This window comes from Microtus pennsylvanicus, chromosome X (assembly GCF_037038515.1).
Source record: "Microtus pennsylvanicus isolate mMicPen1 chromosome X, mMicPen1.hap1, whole genome shotgun sequence".
Classification (NCBI taxonomy): Eukaryota; Metazoa; Chordata; class Mammalia; order Rodentia; family Cricetidae; genus Microtus; species Microtus pennsylvanicus.
This window is the reverse complement of record NC_134601.1, coordinates 17,481,958-17,505,489: the sequence shown is the minus strand read 5'-3', so window position 1 is coordinate 17,505,489 and position 23,532 is coordinate 17,481,958. Positions and strand designations below refer to the sequence as shown.

General features: G+C 36.9%; 1 protein-coding gene across 1 annotated transcript in view; it reads left to right on the top strand.

The window, feature by feature from the left end:
• Gabra3 (gamma-aminobutyric acid type A receptor subunit alpha3) overlaps window positions 1–23,532 on the top strand; it is a 210,764-nt gene that overhangs the window by 83,141 nt on the left and 104,091 nt on the right. The window contains exon 3 of the mRNA XM_075957520.1: window positions 418–539. Coding sequence (XP_075813635.1) covers window positions 418–539 — 122 coding nt within the window. The remainder of the gene's footprint in view (window positions 1–417; window positions 540–23,532) is intronic.

Below are 23,532 nucleotides of genomic sequence, written 5' to 3'. Positions count from 1 at the left end.
GAGTAGTTCAAGGTTTTATCTGACTCTGTTCTTCTGTGATCTTGCGCCTCTCTGGACTAGGTTGGAGGTTAAGTTCTCAATAATAACATTTTCTTTCTTTAGTTGAAGCAATCAGATGCGTTCCAGGTATTGTTCTCAGTAACACTGTGTCCAGGATTTCAGTTTGTTTGTCTGCTGCTGAAATGAGGCTGGAACATGTATCTGGCAAAATTCATGCAAATGTAGAAGGAAGGGAGCAAGTACTGAGTTCTGTTCTCTTCCCACGCAAGCAATTTTTGTAACAAATAGAAATTGCTTGCTCTATGGGTCAAGATGTACAGCTATTAAATTTGCCTTATCTTCTTAGAAAATCTTCTAGAATTCATATGGTTAGTCATGTAATTGTTGCCTATTAAGAACTCTTATTTTTCATTGCAGACTCTCTCCCAAGCATGCTCCAGATATTCCTGACGACAGCACTGATAACATCACTATTTTCACCAGAATCTTGGATCGACTTCTGGATGGCTATGATAACCGGCTGCGACCTGGGCTTGGAGGTCAGTTATTCTTTTAAAAGCCCTCTGCTAAGATATTGCCCCTTAAAAGAGTAATGAGGTGCCTTCTGTTGACCAAGGGACTTAGTGTACAGTTTCTTCCCTCTGAGCATTAGAATTTCATTCTAATCTTTCACTTCAGCAAGTGACCTCACATCCAATTTTGTAGGATTTCATTAAATGAGACAAATACATTATACTATGGGCTATGTTGAATGGCAAATATGCAGGTGTACGTGTTTAATTCTTTCCAAACAATTTGATAGTCATTTATATTATGCTCTTTTATTGTTAAATACTTCATTATATAATTCCATAGAGCAAAGGAATTATTTTATAAACAATACACATATAACTTAACCTAATACTCATTTCTAATTAGTGTTCCATATTCAAATTTTCTAATTATAGCTAAATGTTCCTTATAGCAATCTCCCTTGATTTTTATCCATTCCAGGCTTGAAAATCATCGTGACCTTTTAACCTATAATCTGATAGTTACTTCTTTATGGTGCTGCTAAGGTGTTCTTTATTCATTTTTTGGAAATAAAAGCACAAGAGCTAATTGAATCTTTCTTGGGGAATTATTCAAGAAGGAGACACCGTGTGTGTGTGTGTGTGTATTTTCAATTTTTAAATGTTAATGTCTACCAGGTTATGCACCTTAGAATCACCATGTTTCATCTTATACTTACTAGGTAACATATGGAGAAGTGTTAATATTGAGACTATTCCGCTCTTCTTCCAACTTGCATCCAATAGTTTTAACAACTATTAATTACTTTGCATAAATAGTGACAGTGATGGCTATAAATCCATTATTCCTATATATTTTAAGAGGGCATTATTCAAAGGCATCATGTGTATTCCCTTTAGTTAATTAGCTAATAACCTGTATGAATTTTCTTTTCTTACTTGATACATTCGAAAACAATACTATTCATTTTGGTGACAATTTTTTCTCCCAATTTGCTATATTTGCTGACTCTAATCATTTCAGTTTGGCTTCTGTGTTATCTTGATATGTTTATTCCATGTTTTGAACAATTGCTTAGTAGAAGTCATGAATGATTCATTTCAGACTTATCTTGTGTGTTGCCTCAATCAGCCTACCAATCAATTACTTTTCTGAAATAGATATTTTGTAAGGAGTTATATTTAGAATCTAAATTCTGAGTGCTAGGTTCTTCTTGCTATAGCAGCATCATTGCTTCTGTTTCTGTGAACAGAACTTAGAAAATGGTAGACATACATGTGTGCATCCACACACATGTGCATCGACACTATTTAGTTATAAATACTTGTATACACATAAGTACATAGGTGTGTGTATATATATATATATATATCAATGTAGATTTTTACATGTAGTACATTTATATTGATAATACTAATCCCAGCTTAGCATAGTAGTTTTCATTGTTATATTTACTCAAACTTTCATTGAATCTTCAAACAATTTTTGGATTTGTTATACCTCTTCCATTGAAATATACATTTATTATATAAATTAAAAAATATATTTGCAGGGTTTTTGTTGTTTTTAAAATATGTCTTTATGATAGTTATGTGATACAAATAATGCATTGGTATAGGACAGTACTAGAAGAAGAGACCTATCATACATTAATTGTATTTATTCTGGATGAGTGATTATGGGAAAGAACAAAGTTCCTGAAAAACTAGTTTATAGAGTTAGAGAAGTAGGGCATTGGGGGAAGAACAGAATACCTTTTAGTTATGGTTTATGTAGTGATATTTCATTTGTATTTTAATAAATAAAGCTTTCCTGAAGATCAGAGAACAAAACATCCACACTGTTCATCCTTACAGACCAGGCAGTGGTAGCACACACCTTTAATCCCAGTAGCCACACTAGTCTACCATAGAAACTAGGTGGTAGTGGTACACACCTTTAATCCCAGCACTAGAGAAGAAGATAAGATGGGAGGAGATGGCTCTCAGATACAGTCTCATTCAGAGATTCCTGGAGGCAGGATTGCTCTTTCAGTCTGAGGATTTCTTAGAGGTAAGAGCTACCTAGTGGCTTTGCTGCTTTGCTTTTCTGATCTTCAGGTTAAACCCTAATATCTCTGAGCTTTTATTAGTTATGCTATAGGTTTATGTAATTCAGGAACAAACACCGGAGGGGAACTACTACTTTTGTTCTTTTGGACCTGTTGAAAAGAGAAGGTAGTATGAAAAGGAGGAAGAAGCTGCGTGGTGGAAGGAGATAACTTAAATCACAGAATAGTCCCCTGACTATGAAACACATGCTGTATAATGTGTGCTTCCACTCACAAAATATATAACTTCATGTTGAAAGTAAATGTCAAAATTATGAGATGAGACATTTACTCTGGCTAAATTGAAAATATGGGGACCAGATTTATTTTCTCATCTTACACAGTGATTGGGAAGTGAACAAACACACAGAGTAATGTTCTTCAGAAACTGAAAAAAGGTAGCATGTGACAGCGATCATTAAAATGCAGAAAACAAAGTGAACTTCCCAACTGTAGCTGCTGACTGCCCAGCAACCCTAATAATGACATGACAAAGTGGAAAGACAGGAGAAACTGAGGATACTAGCGTCGAGAGTAACTTATGTTTCTGCTAACCACAGCAGAAAAGGCTTTTACTACATGAAGTATGAGGTAGGATTTTTCTGAAGGATAGAGTCTCAGTGAGACTCAATGATATTCTAAGACTAAAAGCTGATCTAATCATACATGCCAAAGCTTAAAGTTAAGCTTCAAAAGAATAAAAAAGGTCAAACTGTTTCCACATTACTTAACATTGATACCATAACAAATGTCAAGAGTATCTGTGTTTATAACAAAAAATGTAATAGCCAACAAAGAAGACTTAACAATGGCTAATGTGCAGTCAAAAATTGTTGAGTAAAGAAAAAACAGTTAGTGCACATCATGTAAATATTTATGTAAATGTAACTGGTGAAAAATAGTAGGTGAAGAGTACTAAAACACTTCTTATATTTGCATTGAATACATTCAAATTAAACATCTAGATACAGAAATACCACACATATAACAAAAATGCTAACAGAAGATCAGACATGAAGAGTAGAATAATAATATTTGAGACAGAAATAGTAACTACCAAATATGAAACATGGTGGGGGTTAAGATACCCCTAAACAAACAAAATAGAGCATCAGTTTACTGTGGAATTGCTTTAGATATTCCAATAGAAGTATAATAGGATTCTCTGAAGGAGACATAAAATGAATTTAAAGAAAAACTGGTTTAAATATTTTGAATTAGTTGAAATTATAGTCTAACATAGTGAGAAAAATCTTATCAAATTCTAAAGACAAGGAAATTCAAAGAAAATTTCACCGAGAAATGCAAACAAATTGCTTAGAGCCAGTGACAGAGAAAACCTTAAAAAGAAATCTTTTGTCACAAACCCAAAGCCAAAGTTTGACCAAATGATCATTGACTGAAACCTCCAAATCTGTGTGACAAGCTTAATATTGGTTAATTGCACGTATTTGTTAAAGTATCAGATAGCTAGCACACATGGAAAACACTAACACTGAAGTCAGACAGAGTCAAGGTGGAAGAGGTCATGTTTCAGATGGGAAAGAAGGTAGAGGTGAGGATGGAGGAGTGGGAATGATATTGATGCAGTCCTCATACATCAAAATAAATAATAATAAATAATAATTTAACAAAAAGCAAAACAATCTTTCTAGATAAGAGAAAAGCATTTTAAAGTAAAAAGTATCAGTAGATTAAAATTAAAATGATGGGACAGGATGTACTATTTTAACACAAATCAAAACAAGACTGGACATATTATTTTAGTATCAGAAATAGCAGTAAAGAGTAGAGAACACTGATGTGAGTAAAGGAGATATTTCATAATGCTAAAGGGGTTCATTCAGCAAGAAATATGATAAAGTAAAAGACTCATGAGCCAATATCCGAGCTTGGGGATAAGCGAAGAAAAACTAAAAAAGAAAGGAGAAAGAACTACAATTCAAATTTCAACACTGTTTTCTCCAACAAAACACAGAAAATAAATATAAGCCCCAGAAAATGTTCACATATTAACAACCAATTTGACTTAAATGCCCTTGTAATCAGCAACAACAGAATGATAGCCGTTGCAAGTTTCCTGGTAATATTTACCAAGACAGATAATATTCTGGTTTATAAAATGAATAGAATGTTGATCTGATGATTTTATTTTGTGCTTATAATTCCAGCTCTCAGGAAGCTGATACAAGAGGATAGTGAGCTCAAGACCACCTTGGGGTACAATGTAACTTTGGAACTACTTTAAGATACATAGAAAGCTTGAAACCAGCTTAGGATACATCTTAAAATAAAAACATAAAACACACATATTCCTCTCTTTCTTTCTCTCTCTCTGTATACCAGATGACAATCCTCAGGAATATCACACATCTTTTGCTGGCATGGAGCTCACTAATTAGACTAGAATGACTGATCAGTAAGACCCAGGGAACTGTCTCTGTCTTCCCAGCATAGAAATTACAAGCTCACCCCAACTGTGCAACAATTTTTTTACCTGGATCGTGGGGCTTGAATTCAAGCCCTCATGCTTGGGAGGCAAGTGTTGGCAAGTGTTTTCTTGACAAATCTCCCCCTAGTTCCAAGACTGAAGCACAAGTAATAAAAACTCAGGGTCAGAAATTGGAGTTCAACTTGAATATCTGAAAAGCAAAACAGCCGTCCACTGGCTCATACCTCAACCTCAGTCTGATATGGTGAATCTGCCTCCTGGAATCTCAGAATGAGACTGTCTGTTGAAAACTGTTTCTTCCAATTTTATAATCTTCTTTAGGGCTGGGATTAAAGGTGTGAACCACCATCATTAAAGGCACGCACCGTCCAGTTTCTATGTCAACTAATGTTGCTACTGGGATTAAAGGTGTCTGTCATTATGGCTACTAAGATTAAAGGTGCGTGTTATCATAATCTGGTCTGTAAGGATGACCAGTGGGATTGTTTTAGTCTCAGATCTTCACGCAGTCTTTATTTGTTCAAATACAATTAAAGTGCACTATACAAGACCCAGTCTCTTTTAGTCCAGGTTGACTATCACTGCAGAAGGGAAATTCACAACGTACAATGCTTATTCTTTAGCCAAATGCAACTGAATCAGAATACAATAATATGAATGTATTAGCATAATCTGTAACTAGATAGGAACCAAACAGCATTCTATATTATCAACCTGACTCACAAAAGTAGCTGAAAGGACAAATTTAAACATATTCCATTGAAAGAAATAAAAAATGATATAAAACAGTACTAAGAGGATACATGCATTAGAAAATTATTTGAAATCAATGTTTCAACCATTCACCTTTAGTAGGTAGAACAAGCAAGTACTGAATTATTAAATATTAACAAAAATAATAAACATACAAAGTAGAATATACATTTTAAATATTCTTTCAGTTCTTTGAGAATTTTCTACAATGTGTTTTTATTGTGTTTACCTCCCTCCACCAAATCCTCCTGGATATAACCTCCTTTCACAGTCACCCAACTCTGTGTCCTTTGTTTCTATGAACACCACATCCAATTTGGGTATCCATATGTTCTTAGATGTGTGTCCTTCAACTAGAGTATGATCAACATACCAGGGATTACATCCTTGAAGAAACTCAACTCTGCCTCTTCTACCAGCTGTTAGTTGCCAACATTTCCTCAGTTAGGTTGGAACTTTATGCCTAGCTCTTCTCTCTGTGCTGGGACTTTGTCTGGCTTGAGGTTACACAGGTCTTGTGCAGGCTGTTCCAATCACTGTGAGTGTATGTGTGTAGCTGTTCTGCTGTGTCCAGAAAATACTATTTTGTCCAACACATCTGGCCCTTACACTCTTTGTCTTCCCCCTTCCATGATTGTCCCTGAATCTTAGGAAGTGATGATGTTTTATAGACGTTCCATTTAAGGCTGATCATTCTGAACCCTCTTTTTTTCTGCACCTAGTCCAGTTGTGGGTCTCTGTGTTAATGACTTTCTAATGCAAATAGGAGCTTCTCTGATGAGGGTTGATACATTTTTTTATCTGTTACTATAATAATAAATCATTAGAGTTGGTTTAATACTATGTCCATTTAGCAAAATAGAGACTGTGACCTGTCTAGCCATATGTTCTTTACCCAATAATGATGCCAGGTATGGAATTCATTTTGTACATTAGGACTTAAAAATCCATTCATAACATGGTTTCTTTCTTCCATGACATTTGCACCACTATTTTACAGTGGGCATGTCTTTTCTTAGGCTAGTCATTATTGTAGCTTACAAGGTTTACAGCTAGGTAAGACCAATGGTTACTTCTTTCCTCCAGTAGTGTGCATAGCACCTTGCAGCACTGTGAATGCTAGCTAAAGGTAGAGGTGAAGCTTTCAACTGAGTATCAGCTTGATTGTTCTTAGGTTCTCTGGCTCCTATGTGATGTCTTTAGCAATAGGGTATTAGTGTCAAGTTCAGCAGGGTAAGCAAGAGCATGGATAATAGTTTTTAATGTTTGGAGAGCTGTGGAATCTCACTGGTTAACAAGAATAAAACAGGGCTTGCCATGCCTAGTTGGGGCACTGTTGATTCATTATAATTGGGTGATTTGGGAGTATTTTGATGTTTCAATTGTTTCGATTATTTGTGTAATCTGGGTGTTAGGTTCCTTTATGAGGTATATGTACCAAAGATTTTCTCCTTTTCTCTATCCTGCCTCTTTCTATGTCCTATAAATGTTTACATTGGAATTTTCCTTGTAATTTTGTACCTTCAAGTCTTGGAAGTCCTTAACTTCTTAAGGACTTTGAGTTGTATTTTATAACTACTCATAATTATTGATCCAATTTCATTCCTGGTATCTAATTTTCCCAGCACCATTTAATGAAAATACTGCCTTTGTTCCAGTGTGGATTCACAGCACTTGTTTTTTTTTACAATAGAATTATTTTTATTTTTATTAAAAATTTCCACCTCCTCCCATTTTTCTCCCCCTCCGCCTCCCTCCTCAGTCCAAAGAGCAGTCAGGATTCCCTGCCCTGTGGGAAGTCCAAGGTCCTCCCCCTCCATCCAGGTCTAGGAAGGTGAGCATCCAAACAGGCTAGGCTCCCACAAAGCCAGTACACGCAGTAGGATCAAAACCCAGTGCCATTGTCCTTGGCTTCTCAGTCAGCCCTCCTTGTCAGCCACATTCAGAGAGTCCGGTTTTATCCCATGCTTATTCAGTCCCAGTCCAGCTGGCCTTGGTGAGCTCCCAATAGATCACCCCCACTGTCACAGTGGGTGGGTGCACCCTCGCGGTCCTGACTTCCTTGCTCATGTTCTCTCTCCTTCTGCTCCTCATTTGGACCTTGCGAGCTCAGTCCAGTGCTCCAGTGTGGGTCTCTGTCTCTATCTCCATCCATTGCCAGATGAAGGTTCTATGGTGATATGCAAGATATTCATCGGTATGGCTATAGGATAGGGCCATTTCAGGCTCCCTCTCCTCAGCTGCCCAAGGATCTAGCTGGGGCATCTCCATGGACACCTGGGTACACCTCTAGAGTCAAGTTTCTTGCCAACCCTAAAATGGCTTTCTTAATTAAGATATATACTTCCCTGCTGATTCACAGCACTTGTATGTCAAATCATTTGGCTATACTTGCATGTGTTTAGTACGACACTTTGTCTTCTGTCTGTGTTTATTTTATGTCAGTGCATGTTTTTTGTTTTGTTTGTTGTTGTTTTGCAGTGGTTTTATGCTGTTTTGATACCATAGCTTTGTAGTATACTTTAGAGTTTGGTAGTACAATACTTCTTGCTTTGTTCATTTTACATGGAATTGCTTGCGTACTTCCAAGGATGTTATGAGCATCAAATGGATTTTAGGGTTATTGTAGTTCTTTCCGACATTTAGTTGATATTTTCATAAGGTATGCATTCACCTTGCAGAAGATTTTGGGTGTATGTGATTCTTTCAATCTATGAAAATTGGATTACTTCTACTTTTGTATTCTTTTCAATTTCTTCCATCAATTTTTTTTTGTAGTTTTTCACTGTAGTAATTCTTTGCCTCTTTGGTTTAATCTAATTATAGGCATCTGAATTTTGTAGCTGTTAAAAACTGGAATTTCTCTATTACCTGTTCAGTCACTTGTAAGCCACTATTGGCTTATAGCAATGCTTTTGCTGTCATGCTGACTATAGTTGCATCTTTGATTTTTCTTCATATAAGAACATGTCACAAGCTGTGACAATTTGAATTTCTCATTTCCAACTGCTTGTTCCTCGTTTCTTTTTCTTTCCTAATTGCTCTGTCAAGGACTTTCAGTAATATATTAAATAAAATTGATAGAAGTAGCAATCTTTAGCTTATTCTAGATATTAAGGAGGAAGCTTTCAGTTTCCCATAATTCAGCATCATGGTGAAAGCAGGCTTTTTTGTTTTAATACAGACTTTATTATGTTGAATTCATTTCATACTATGCTCATTTTTCACAGTTTTTAAAATTAGATATGGTAAATTTAATCAAACCCATTTTTTTGTATCTATCAAGATCTTTGATTTTCAGACAAGATGTCACTATGTGTCTCTACCAGTCGTGGAACTCACTATGTAGTCCAGACTGGCCTTGAACTCATAGGGATCTGCCTACTTTTGCTTCCTGTGTGCTAGGATTAAAGGTACGTGTCATCATGCTTGGCCAATCTTTTAAGTAGTGCTTTCTTTTAGACTCCATGAGTTATTATGTTTTGGTGACTACAAAAGAACATCACTCTGCTACTCTAATCTGAAGTTTCTCTTTGCAGCTTTTTAATGAGGGTATTTTACAAAGCTGAATCCATCTGGAAGGAGAATTAGAATGCATCTGTGACTCTGAGTTGTCTCTGTGGCAAACAGATCCCTTATTGAAAGTGTTTGCTAGGGAATTGGAGAAACAATTGGGATTCCTTTGAGACATATTATTCCCTGGCTCCTAAAATGAATCTTCTTTATAATATTAAAAAGAAAACCTTCTTGAAACTAGTTTCTGGAAATTATAATACAGTGTCCCCTGGAGAGATCGAATTAGAAACCTGGGTGTTTCTATGAGTTCAGTTCACTGCTTTTAAAAAAATTTAATTAGCTGTTCTTGAAAATTTTAACTTCACTGGTCTTATTGGGTTCTTGCCCCTACTGAAATTTCTTTGATGTGAGGCATTCACAACACTTACATGAAGGATCCAAGTATTCCAAGATTTGTATGATTTTTAAGGAAAACATTTCCCACTGACATTATATTGCTGAACTCCTGGGATGGGTGGTGATTGTTAGACAAACCTCACCACTAGTATTGAATATAATAATCTGATTGGTTAAAAAGGTATTTTCTTTATTCAATGAATTATGCAACACCTAATTTGGACAAAATACACTCCTTCATCAGTTAATCTTAACTGTAAGTATCATTGCTAGGAGCAAAAGACTAAACAAATAATGTAATGTTAAGAATTAAAGGCATATGTTAGAATATTACAACAAACTTTTTAAATACAGATTTCACCAGTTACCCTTTTCGCAGGCCAACAGCTTCTCCTCTCCCCTGATGACAGTACTTAACTAAGAAAATACTTTTCAAAAATTGTTGACGATCTGGGGAAGATAACTCAACTCGTAAAGTGCTTGCTGTACTAGCATGAGGAACTAAGTTTGATCCTTTAGAACCCACATATAAATCTGGACATACAATGAAGCTATGTATTCCCAGTGCTGATGGGGCAGAGACAAGAGAAACCCTGGCTGAATTGGCAAGTGTGGGGTTCTCTTAGAAAGACATTTGATGTTGACTTTTGGCCTTCTCATGCAAGTACATGTTCTGGCTACAATATTTCTTCTAATTGTCCTTTTCCTGGTTTCTCTAGCCAGTCTAGAGTGTAGCCTAATTTCCTAGAAACCTTTTCATTTCTGTCACGTTGTCTTTCAGCAAGATCTTCAGTGTTTTGTGAATATACTTAAAATTTTCCATACTTTAGTGCAAGGTAAGTAAATTCTTTTGGGGGAGCAATTTAATATTTTCTGTTATTGGTCCTGAGAACATTATTGAAGCCTTTTCCACAGCTGAGTGTTAAACAGTAGCACATTATTGTCTGAGAGGCGTCTTCATTATTCTAGTTATGAGGTCTTGATTTTAGCAGTGTTAGAAGTAGGCCAGATGTTATCAGCTTATGGGTTTGGGCCAGAATAAAATCCATTTGGAGCTACAGATTTATATGTGTACTGGAGTCTCAATCCCATGGGTGAAGGCTGGGAGGACAAAGGGGACACTCATCTCCAAGCCAGTTTGAGTTTCAGCAAGAGGTAGCACTGGCTAGTGTGAGACATGCTGCCATCCTGTTCTAGTGCGGAAATAGCCTGCGAAATGAGACATGGAGCCAGGCAGTTCCTGTCACTACAAGTCTGGAATGGTCTTTGTCTCGCTGAGCTAGGAGGAAAGTAGGCAGGAATAGCTCTTGTTTTAAGCATTATGGGTTCTTGCTTTCTTCTCTAAATTTTAGTAGATTTTCTTTAACACATATATTTTTTTCTCATTTTCTGTATGCCATTAGGACCATTTCCAGAAGCTTCAAGTGGTATTTAAAAATAAATATGCATTTCCTTGGCAGGAGCTTTGGAGAGCCACTAGTGCTCTTGCTCCAGAAGTCAAATTTGAGTAGATTTTCATAGATCTCATCAGATTATACATATAGATAACTATGTCCTGTGAAAAGGCAATTTCCATGCTTCCTGTGCTTGGATTCTCGTTTTCTTGTTTCATCACTACTGCCTAGATTTTATATACAATGGTAAATAGTAGATAAGTAAGCAAATAAGATGAGATTCCATTGTCTAGTTGCTGTTCTTGTGGAAAGAACTTCTGGTCTTCTATCTTTACTATGGTATTCAGTGAATGTTTTTACTAGTTTCAGTTTTTCAATTTCATAACATCTTAAATCTTCTTTCCCTTTACCCCCCAATCATTTGTTAATGTTTTTTTGTTGTTGTTTTGTTTTGCTTAGAGCAACAGCCCTTTGTAACAGCTGTGTGTAATAGCCCTGGCTGTCCTGGAGCTCTTCTGTAGACCAGGCTGGCTTTGCACTCACTGAGATCCACCTGCCTCTGCCCTGAGTTCTAGGATCACAGGCATGCACCCCTATGTCTGGCTTCTATTATGCTTTTTAAGGAATGATTTTTCATACATAGATCAGTCTACATGGGAAGTAGAAAAATACATGATCTCCTGAGTAAATTGGGAGCAAGGGGACCTTGGGGGAGGGTTGAAGTGGGGAGGGAAGAGGCAGGGAGGGGAGCAGAGAAAAATGTATAGCTCAATAAAAATCAGAAAGGGAATGATTTTTCTCTCATCCCTCAGTTGACTCCTTGGCTATCTCACCATCTGCTAGGACAATTAATCTAAAAACTGAACTACTGAGAGATGATTTAAAATGCTAAATCACTAAACCATGTATAGAATAGACCATCACATCTGTACCTCAGCTCTAATTCTAGAATATATCATGCATCACATCAAGGTAATTTCCACAATTATTTTGGTGAGACAGGGTTTCTCTGTTTAGGCTAGCTGTTTTATGACTTGCTTTGTAGACCAGGCTGATCTTGAACTCAGAGACCTACCTGCCTCTGCTTCTGAGTGTTGGGAATTAAACTGTATGCCAGTACCGCCCAGCAACATCTTCTTCTCTACTCTTAGCCTTAAAATATTTTAATGTGAGTGTTATAGTTTTTCAAATTCCTTTTTATGTGTAATTTATATACTTTTTCTTGTTAGTTGCTTTCAAATGTTTAAGTCAACCTTCCTTTTCATGATAAATAATTCTACAATGTATGGTAGGGTTAATTTGTGGTGATATAAGTCCTTCAGTTTTTTCATATTTTCAGAGTTGTTTAGCTATTAATAGCCCTTTGCACTTCTAGATAAATTTTAGAAACAACTTATAATAATATCCTGAAAAACCGTCTACAGAGATTGACATTTTGTTGAGTATATAGGCCATACTGGAAATTTTTCTTTGTATCTTTCTAAAGTTCATTGATATGCAATATTCCTTCATCTGTTTTGTTCTTTCACTTCTTTCAATAATATTTCAGCGTTATCAGCTTTGAAAGTCTTGATTATTTTTTGTGATATTAATGTATTGTTTTCATTTTTGGGACATTTAGAAATTTGTATTAGTTTATCGTTTTCTTTTTTTAATTTTTATTTTTACTTAAAAATTTCCACCTCCTCCCCTCCTCCCATTTCCCTCCCCTTCCCCCCATCCCCTTCCCCAGTCCTCTCCAGTTCAAAGAGCAGTCAAGGGTTCCCTGCCCTGTGGGAAGTCCAAAGTTCTTCCCCCTCCATCCAGGTCTAGGAAGGTGAGCATCCAAACACCCTAGGCTCCCACAAAGCCAGCATATGCAGTAGGATCAAAACCCAGTGCCATTGTCCTTAGCTTCTCAGTCAGCCCTCCTTGTCAGCCACATTCAGAGAGTCCGGTTTGATCACATGCTCCATCAGTCCCAGTCCATCTTGCTTTGGTGAGCTCCCATTAGATCAGCCCCACCGTCTCAGTGGGTGGGGACACCCCTCGCAGTCCTGACTTCCTTGCTCATGTCCTCCCTCCTCCTGCTCCTCATTTGGACCTTGGGAGCTCAGTCCAGTGCTCCAATGTGGGTCTCTGTCTCTATTCTCCATCCATTGCCAGATGAAGGTTCTATGGTGATATGCAAGATATACATCAGTATGGCTATAGGATAGGGCCATTTCAGGCTCCCTTTCCTCAGCTGCCCAAGGATCTAGCTGGGACATCTCCATGGACACCTGGGTACACCTCTAGAGTCAAGTCTCTTGCCAACCCTAAAATGGCTTCCTTAATTAAGATATATACTTCCCTGCTCCCATATCCACCCTTCTCCATCCCAACTGTCCTATTCCCTCAAGCTCTCCCCATCCCCCCTTCTCACTTTTTTCTCCCCATCTCCCCTTAACCCCACCCCACCCCCATCCCCACCCCCAAGTTTCCAATTTTTGCCTGGCAATCTTGTCTCCTTCCAATATCCAGGAGGATAACTATATGCCTTTCTTTGGGTTCACATTCTTATTTAGCTTCTCTAGGATCACGGATTATAAGCTCAATGTCCTTTATTTATGACTAGAATTCACTTATGAGTGAGTACATACCATATTCATCTTTTGGGGTCTGGGTTACCTCACTCAGGATAATGTTTTCTATTTCCATCCATTTGCATGCAAAATTCAAGGAGTCATTGTTTTTTATCTGCTGAGTAATACTCTAATGCATACATGTTCCATACTTTCTTTATCCATTCTTCCATTGAGGGGCATCTAGGTTGTTTCCAGGTTCTGGCTATTACAAATAATGCTGCTATGAACATAATTGAACAAATACTTTTATAGTATGATAGGGCATCTCTTGGATATATTCCCAAGAGTGGTATTGCTGGATCCTGTGGTAGGTTGATTCCAAAGTTCCTACGAAACCGCCACACTGATTTCCAAAGTGGTTGCACAAGTTTGCATTCCCACCAGCAATGGATAAGTGTTCCCCTTACTCCACATCCTCTCCAGCAAAGGCTATCATTGGTGTTTTTGATTGTTTTCTTTTAGAGGTTTTAAATACAGAGTCACACAATCTGTAATTAGAGTATATATCTTCAAAGCAGCTCTGCTTTTTTCTTTCAAATTCCATAGAAAGTCTTTTGAGTTTTCTGTCTTAATTTTGGCCAATCTCTTTCTGTCCCTTTAATTTATGATCTGTCAATCAATCTAAAGTTCAAAATTTCCAAGTGTCCAATCCATTATAGTTTTGTTACACCTGGGATCTTAGTATGGAATAGCTAACTGGTCTGAAAGTTAAGTATGACCTTTGCAATTTCTTTCACCTAGGAGTGTACATTTAAAAGATATTTTAATAAACATGTTCAGTTCATGTCTCTGCTAGTTATGTTATATAGGTGGAGACTGCTTGCTTGTTCTAAGCTGCCCTGACCCAAAATAATCACACAGAAACTATATTAATTAAAACACTGCTTGGCCTATTAGCTGTTTTCTTGTTGACCTTTACTTATTAAATTAACCCATTCCTATTATTTTGTATTTTGCCACTAGGCTCGTGGTTTACTGATAAGGCAGACCAGAGTGTCTGTCTCCTTCTGCAGCTACGTGGCGTCTCCTTGATTCTGCCTACTCAATCTATATATATTTCTTTTCAGATTTCCCACCCAGCTTTGCTCTGCTAAGCCTTTGGCTGAAACAACTTTATTCATTAACCAATGGTAATAAAATATATTCATAGGATAAGAGGGGAATTCTACATCAATGTTACAGGATAGTTCCACTTGAAAGATTTAATAAATCTGTATACAATATCAGTCAGCTCGTGAGGCACAGAACATTAACTCATGAAGGAACTTTTACCTTTTCTAAAGTAACTTTCATTATAGAAGAACAATAACTGCCTGTTTATCATCTCTGAGAGTTAGCTATTCAGCTTCATTGTGAATAAATCTAGCAAGAAAGGCAATTCTCCAACTTTAATAACAATCCTTAAAACATTCTTCATGCATTTGGTCATTATTATGAAGTACTTGATTCATTTTCTTGTACTGCAAATTCTATTTTCAGTATCTTCAAGTATTTTTTATATTATCTGGTTTCCAGGTATTTCAGAATCCTGATCATTATCCCTCTCCTACAGCATTCTCAAATTGTGCTCTATGGAAGCTGATGCGATCCTGTGTAAAAACAAGTTTTTATTCTGTCAAGTATTTGGTACCTTTACAAAGTCACATTGATATTTAATGCAAAGAGAAAATATGCATTGATTATTGCTATTCAATGTGTAAGGGTAATGAGGAAAACTGCTTAGTGCTAAATAGGGGTTCACTTTGGAAAGGTGAAATATTTGGGAAAGAAATGGAGGTGATACTTACATGACATTGTGAATATACTATATGTGGCTGAAGTGAATAGAGTAATTTATGCTATGTGGATTGCATCACAATGTGTTATCTAAAAAGAGTGTCATCTCTGTAGTCACAAACTACTACCAAATAGTTTAGAGTGGCATCTGAGTCAGCATTTCTCTCATCTTTGTTCTAGCACTGTTTGGTTTGTTAATCTCAATTTTCTCTTTCTCTTTTAAAATCTTTGAGTTTCAACTCCAACACACTTAGTAGCCGAAAAGCAGTGAACACTGAGCTGTCTAATTTAAGGGGGCTGACTCTGCTCCTGGAAGTGGGCTAACTTTAGGATATTTCCCAGTATGGGCAGGACAGTATGTACAACAGATATGAGGTGATAACTGTCTGGACACATTCCAAAGAGCAAGGAAATCCACTCTGTGAGGTGGGAGTGAAGTGAGGTTCAGAGTGGCTTGAGTGAATGCGATATAAAGGTCTCAAGATAGGCTTGGGTTACATTCAAAATAGGTTATAAATGCATCACAGTGCTTTAAGCCAGGTTAATGATAAGACCGTAGTGATTGATGAAACAAGACATCATTCTCGAGAATGAACAGCTTGACAGTGTCATTTCTTTATTTAATCCAACAATTATTTATTGATCTCTTTTGCAGGGTTCTTACTATACACAAATGAGTAATACATGATTCCTGCTGTTGAGATGCTAAATGTAGTGGACACAATAAAAACTGAAACACATAAAACTGTTATATTTCTATTAGGTATCTAATATAATTGTGGCAATAGAAGAGAAATGGTTCTGAGAACAAAAACAAATGCTTTATCTAGTGAGGTACTTCAAAGAGAAAAAAATGTGGATGTTAGAGAAAAGTAATTGTTTAATACAGAGAAAGGTTGACTAAAGATATCCCAGATAAAGGAGAGATAAAAAGCTAAGCTCTATATAATATTACTCATATCCTCACTCATAACAAGAATAGCTCCAATGGGCTCCTCTCATCAAGCTAAGATATGAATAGTCATCTTCCTGTTGGACTGCATGACTTTTATCACGTAGGTTTGACATCACGATCCATCTTTTCAATTGTCATGCAATCGTATGCCCTTGAATTGTGTCTCATCATCAATATTTAGATATCTTAGTCTTTCTCCATTTAGAACATGAACAAAAATTCATTTTTAACTTAGTCTTCCAATAGTTTTTATGAGAATTTCTGATTTTTCTACAAACAAGCTATCTCTAAATACTTCTTTTTCAAAATATCAAAGACTTACCTAGTATTACCAATTTTTTAGTGATGCAACATCTTGCTGTAACTCTTTTTTTGATCATTTCTTTTGTGAGTACTAATTACCAAGGAATAGGAAAGCACTATCAGCCATTGTTAAAGAAGGCATAGATCTAGATAACTGGAATATATTCAATGTTAAGACTGAAGAAAGTTAATAATACTTCCAAATTTAGCACCACATTATTATATAGGCTAAAATCAGTGCTTGTCTTATAATAAACCAATTTATACATTCATCACATGAGAAAAACATTTTTGGGGTAGCAACACTACAGAATAAAACTTTCAGAGAACCAAAACAATGTTTCTATACTCTGGTAATAATTTAGAATCCCCAGATGGTCACCAATGTCTCTGGAAATATGAAAGAAAGATATAATAGAAATCACTTAAGACATAACTCAGAGTGAACTTTTTAAATATAAAGACATTATCCTTAAGCTCCTGTCTTAGTTATGGTTACTATTGCTATCATGAAGCACCATGACCAAAAGCAAGTTGAGAAGGAAAAGGTTTATTTGGCTTCCACTTCCATAGACTATCACTAAAGGACAGGAAGTCAAAAAGAGTGGAGCCTGGAGGTAGGAGCTGATGCAAAGGCTATGAAGGATTATTGCTTACTGATTTGTTTTCCATGGATCACTCAGTCTGCTCTCTTACAGAATTCAGGATCACAAGCCCAGAGATGGTCCCACCTACAATGGGCTTGGTCCTCCGCCATCAATCACTAATTAAGAAAATGGTTGTATAAGATATTTGCTTTGTGACCAAGTATCTGATCAGTTTTAGAGAAGCTTCAAGGAGGTGCTGAGAAGAAAGTATATTCTTTTGTGTTTGGGAAGAATGTTAAGTCCATTTGAGTCATGTGTAGAAGGAGCTGCGGGCTGCGTTCCTGCCACCCAGCTTCCAGCTGCTTTGCTAGCTTATGCCCTGAAATAACAACACACAAATTGTATTAATTTAAACACTGCCTGGCCCATTAGCTCTAGCCTCTTACTGGCTGACTCTCACATCTTGATTAACCCATTTCTAATAATCTGTGTAGCACCATGTGGTAGTGGCTTACCAGGGAAGATTCTGGTGTAGTCCATCTTGGGCTGGAGCTTCATGGCATCTGCCCTGGAGAGGAGAGGCATGGTGTCTTACCTCACTTCCTTCTACCCAGCATCCTGTTCTGTTTACTCCGCCTTATCTAAGGGCTGGCCTATCAAATGGGCCAAGGCAGTTTCTTTAATAACCAATGAAAGCAACAGATATATGACCTTCTCACATCAGTCATGACATCTGTTAGTTCTCTTATTTTTCTGTTAAGTTTCTGTCTGGCAGCCCTGCCCATTGGAAAGAATGGGGTGTTGAAGTCTCCCACTATTAGTGTATGGGGTTTGATGTGTGATTTAAGCTTTAGTAATGTTTCTTTTACAAATGTGGGTACCCTTGTATTTGGGGCATAAATGTTCAGAAGTGAGACTTCATCTGCATAAATATTTTCCCTTGATGAATATGAAATATCCCTCTCCATCTCTTTTGATTTATTTCAGTTAGAAGTTTATTTTATTAGGTATTAGGATATCTACACCATCTTGTTTCTTAGGTCCATTTGATTAGAAAATATTTTCCCAACCCTTTACTCTGAGGCAATGTCTGTCTTTGAAATTTAGGTGTTGTTCTTGTATGCAGCAGAACAGATTCTGATTTTTATCCATTCTGTTAGTTTGTGTCTTTTTTAATAGGCAAATTGAGTTTATTATTCATATTAAGGGATGTTAATGACCAGTTATTGCTAATTCCTATTATTTTTTGTTTTCAATGGTGATGTTGGTAGTGTTTTTCAACTTTGGGATTTGCTGGTGACAGATTGTCTATTACCTGTGTGTTTGTGGGCACAGCTAACTTCCTTGTATTAGAATTTGCCTTCTTGTATTTCTGTAGGGTTGTATTTGTGGATAGGTATTGTTTAAATTTTGTTCTGTTATAGACATGTCCTTCTTTAGCTTGGAAATTTTTTTTATGATTTTCTTGGATGTATTTTCTCTGACTCTGAGATGGTATTCTCCTTTTTCTACCCCTATTATTGTTAGGTTTGGTCTTTTGGTGTCCCAGATTTCCTGGATGTTTTGTGTTAAGACTTTGTTAGATTTAGCATTTTCATTGACCATTCAATCTAATTTCTCTATTGTTTCTTAAATGCCTGATATTTTCTCTTCTATCTCTTGCATTCTGTTGGTTATGCTTGCATCTGTCGTTCGTGTTCATTAACCCAGATTTTCCATTTTCAGGTTTCCCTCCATTTGTGTTTTCTTTATTGCCTCTATTTCAGTTTTCAAGTCTTGAACTGTTTCCTTCCCCTGTTTGAATGTTTTTTCTTAGCTTTCTTTAAAGGGATCTATTGATTTCCTCCATTTTTTTTTGTTTTTTTTTCCTCCATTTCTTGTTTTTTTTTTCTTTTTTTTTTTTTGATTTTTCGAGACAGGGTTTCTCTGTGGTTTTTGGAGCCTGTCCTGGAACTAGCTCTTGTAGACCAGGGTGGTCTCGAACTCACAGAGATCCGCCTGCCTCTGCCTCCCAAGTGCTGGGATTAAAGGCGTGCGCCACCACCGCCCGGCTTTTCCTCCATTTCTTTAACGGAACTTTTCATTTCCTCTTTAATGGCCTCTATCATAAAGTTATTGTTATTATTGCTATTATTATTATTATTTTGGTTTTTTTAAGACAGGGTTTCTCTGTAGCTTTGGAGCCTGTCCTGGAACTAGCTCTTGTGGACCAGGCTAGCCTCAAACTCACAGAGTTCTGCCTGCTTCTGCTTCCCGAGTGTTGGGATTAAAGGCGTGCGCCACCATCACCTGGCTCATAAAGTTATTTTGGGATGCTCAGGTTTTGCTGTTGTAGAACCACTAGATTCTGGCAGTGCTATATTGCTCTTTATGTTATTGAGTATATTCTTATACTGTCATCTACCCTTTTGGGTTTGGGGTAAGTGTTGGTTCAGGTGTTGATTCTTCCTCTATTCAGTGCAGATGGGATCTATCTCAGGGCCCCACTGCTGGCTGGCTGCTGTGGCTCTTCTTTCAGTATAGGTGGAGCCTGTACCTCTGGGGACCTCTGATGGCTTGGGGCTTGTTTGGCCAAGGGAATGGGTAGCAGGGTGGTGAAGGGATTTTCCTGCAGGAGTCTTACCTGCTGAACAGCTGCTGGGTTTGAATTGGGTCTGGGAGGAGCAAGGGATGTGCCTAGGGCTCTAGGGCCTAGAGACCATGGCTGTCCATCTAGGAAACCAGTTACTCACCTCTTCCTCTAATTGGTGCAGATAGAGTCTGTGCCTTGGGAGCCTCTGATGCCTTCGGGTTGGTTGGCAGGAGAATGGCGTAGTAGTAGAGTGGTCTGCCTGTAGGAGTCTTACCTGCTGACCAGTTTCTGGGGCTGCAATGGGTAGAGTAGGGGAACAGGATGTGCCCTGGAGTCTAGGGCCAAGAGACTGGGGCTGTCCATCCAGAAGGCCAATAGCTCACCTCTTCCTCCCATAGGTGTAGGTGGAGCCTGTCCATCAGCATTTTTTTTTATTTAAGGAAGCTGAGGTCAGAAAAGGGTACAAGAAATATGTAATCATCATTTTGATCACCAAGCCATCTTTGCAAGACAGGTACATCAGCCAGCAATATTCAGGCTGTTATTGTTTTGTTCCCTGACCTTAAAGAGTCCCATGCCCAACTATTAAAAGTGTGTCTTTTTATACTTTAAATTGTTCCCCAAGATTTTCTGCCTCAAAGCCATTAACAAAAATATCTTAACCTAACCTTAAGTCATTATTTAAAGCATTGTTTTAGCTATGATAAACATCTCCCAACATTCAGATTTAAAGAACTTGAAAAAAAAAAGAACTTGAGCTCACATACCTTGCAGGACACAATTGTTTTCCTTAATTATTAACCTAAGCCACAGTCTGTATTGCTTCTTAAAAAAAAAAACCTCTTAAGTCTTAGCTGTGTGCCGCTTCCTTGTTCTTATCTTCTATCCTCTGCTCTATCAGGGCTGGGAGCAACACCATATTCAGTCTTTAGCTATATAAATTTTCCCACTAAACCAACCTGTATCATAATCTCTTATTATATTTATCAAAATCCCTTAATCATTAAAATTTTACATAAACTAACAATATTATTGTATAAAATAAAATAATTACTTCAGTTAAACAGTACAGCTTAAGAGGAAATCATCTTCATAATAATCCATAAGTAAAAAAAATAGGCACAGTTGAATGGGATATTTCCAAGAGATAATCATACTACATGAGAGGCAGTGGGGATCTTGCCATACCCAATCACACTATGCCAGATTTCAGAGAAAAATGGTAGCGACAAGCATGTAAAGGTATAGCAGTAGCAAGGAACATTCTGGATCAAAAGCATCAGGGCCTTGCCTATTGAAGATTTGCTTTCTGGTGGGCCAGTCTCCCAAAGCTCAATTGCCACCTGCTCTTCCTCTGACATGGCCACCTGCACTGAATTGTATTACAGGCTGTGGTGAGCATATGTCTTTTGAAGATAACCTCGGTGAAGAACTGTCTTCAGGCTTCTCTTCTCTGATTTAAGTGCATAGGGGTGCATGTTAGTAGGAAAGAGCTGGAACTAATATAATCTAATATAAAGCAAGGTATAGTGGCTCAAAATATCTCAGCTCTGTCTGATGAGTTTGTTTCAAATCCCTTTGCCTTAGAACCAGTCTATGCCTGTATATTGTTGTGAGAGGCTGCTAGTTAGTTCCCGGCTGCTTGGTCCCAAAATACCACATTACGCAGAAACCACATTATTTGCAATGCTGTTTGACCAAAAGCTTAATCATATTTCTGACTAACTCTTATATCCTAAACTAACCCATCTCCATTAATCTGTGTATTCCTTCTTATATGAATTGTCTTTATTCCTCAATCAATATTTATATGCAGCATGAGGTGGGAATTCATTTGGGGGTCCTAGCATATTATTTTATTTTTGAGATTGTATTTTAATTACAACATTTCTCCTTCCCTTCCCCCCCAGACCCTTCCAAATACTCCTCCCTCTTTTTAATATGCTTTTTAAATCACCCATTTATAATGTCTATACTTTTGACATGTTAGGTTTCCATATATGTCTGGAACGGTTTTGGAGTGCACCATTCTATTTTACTAGTTGTGATGTTTACCATCCTTTCACTTGAATGGTAATTTTTAATCTAATTAAAAATTGTGTGTTTTTGAAAAAAGAATGTACATAGCATGACTGACTTTTTCACATACAACCCTGTAGTTGCTAAGACAATGAAGATGCAGAATAATTCCATCAACTGAAAAATGTCCTCTTGCTTCTTTGCTGCTATTCAGTCCACACCACATTATCTCCTAGAAGCTGGCAATCCTAAATAGTGTAACAATAGAATCATACAAAAAGTCTTTTCTTTCTCTCTTCTTTGAATTTGTGTTATGCATTTGAAATTCACCCATGTTCTGGAATCTACCAACAATTATTTATTGATTGGTACTCCACAGAATGTGTATATTGTATTTTATTCATGTGCCAATTGAAGGGCATTAGGATCATTTATACTTTTTGGTTATTTTGAATAAGAAAAAAGTAAATATTTATGTACTGTTTATTTGTAACATAATTTTCACTCATTTGTGGGTAAATATATAAGAGTAGCATTTCTCATTAATATGACAAAGTGGTGTTTCATTTTATAAAACATTTTTAAAATGGTTTACAAGATAAATATACAGTTTTTAATTCTTACTAGTAGTGTATGGGAAGTTTGTTTATCCACAGCCTTGCAAATAGTTGGCACTATATATAATCTCTACCCCAAACTATATATCATGAAGTTTCATTGCTTATCTTCCAGTTGTTTCAAAATGATGTCAGATTCAGGTTAAAATTGATGTATGTAGCTTGCTTATATTTTGGAGGGAACAAAATGATTTACTTCAATGTTTAGTTACTTCCTCAAAGGAAGTCATGGAAGGAACTCAGGGGAGGGCAAGTACTGAAGCAGAAGCCATGGAGTAACACTGCCCACTGGCTTGCTCTTCATGACTTGCTCAACCTGATTGTATATTACTCAGGACTATATGCCCAATGGGTGGCACCACCTTCAGTGAACTGGACACACTCATATAGTTATTAATCAAGAAAATACCCTACAGGCTTAACCATAGGCCTATGTAGTGGGGCACTATTCTCAGTTAAGGTTCCGCTTCCCAAATGACTGTACCTTGTGTCAAGTTGACAAAACACTAGCCAGAACAATGCACATAATTTGAAACAAAAATGAGTCTTGATGATGATGATGATGAGATTTGGGGATATGGCTTAGTGAATAAAATACTTGCCATACAAGAATGAAGACCTGAATTCAAATCCATGTCAAAATCTAAGTGTGACAATTGAAATCCCCGTGCTATGGAGGTGGACATAGTAGGACTCACTGTCTAGTCAGCCTAGCAAAATCAGTGAGCCTAGGCCTGTGAAGAGACTGTTGATTTATTTAGCTTGCATATTTTACACACTTAATTTCTCTCTAGGCATTTTGTTTTATTAACTCTCTGAATAGATTAGAAAATTTTGGACTAGGTTATTTGGTTTTCTTATTTAGCTTTGATACGAATTTGTATTTATATTCTTGATATAAGTCTTTTTCACATGAATTTATTTCATATTTTGACTTATTTACTTAAAGAAGAGGTTTTCAGCTTTGATAAAATCTATCTTAAT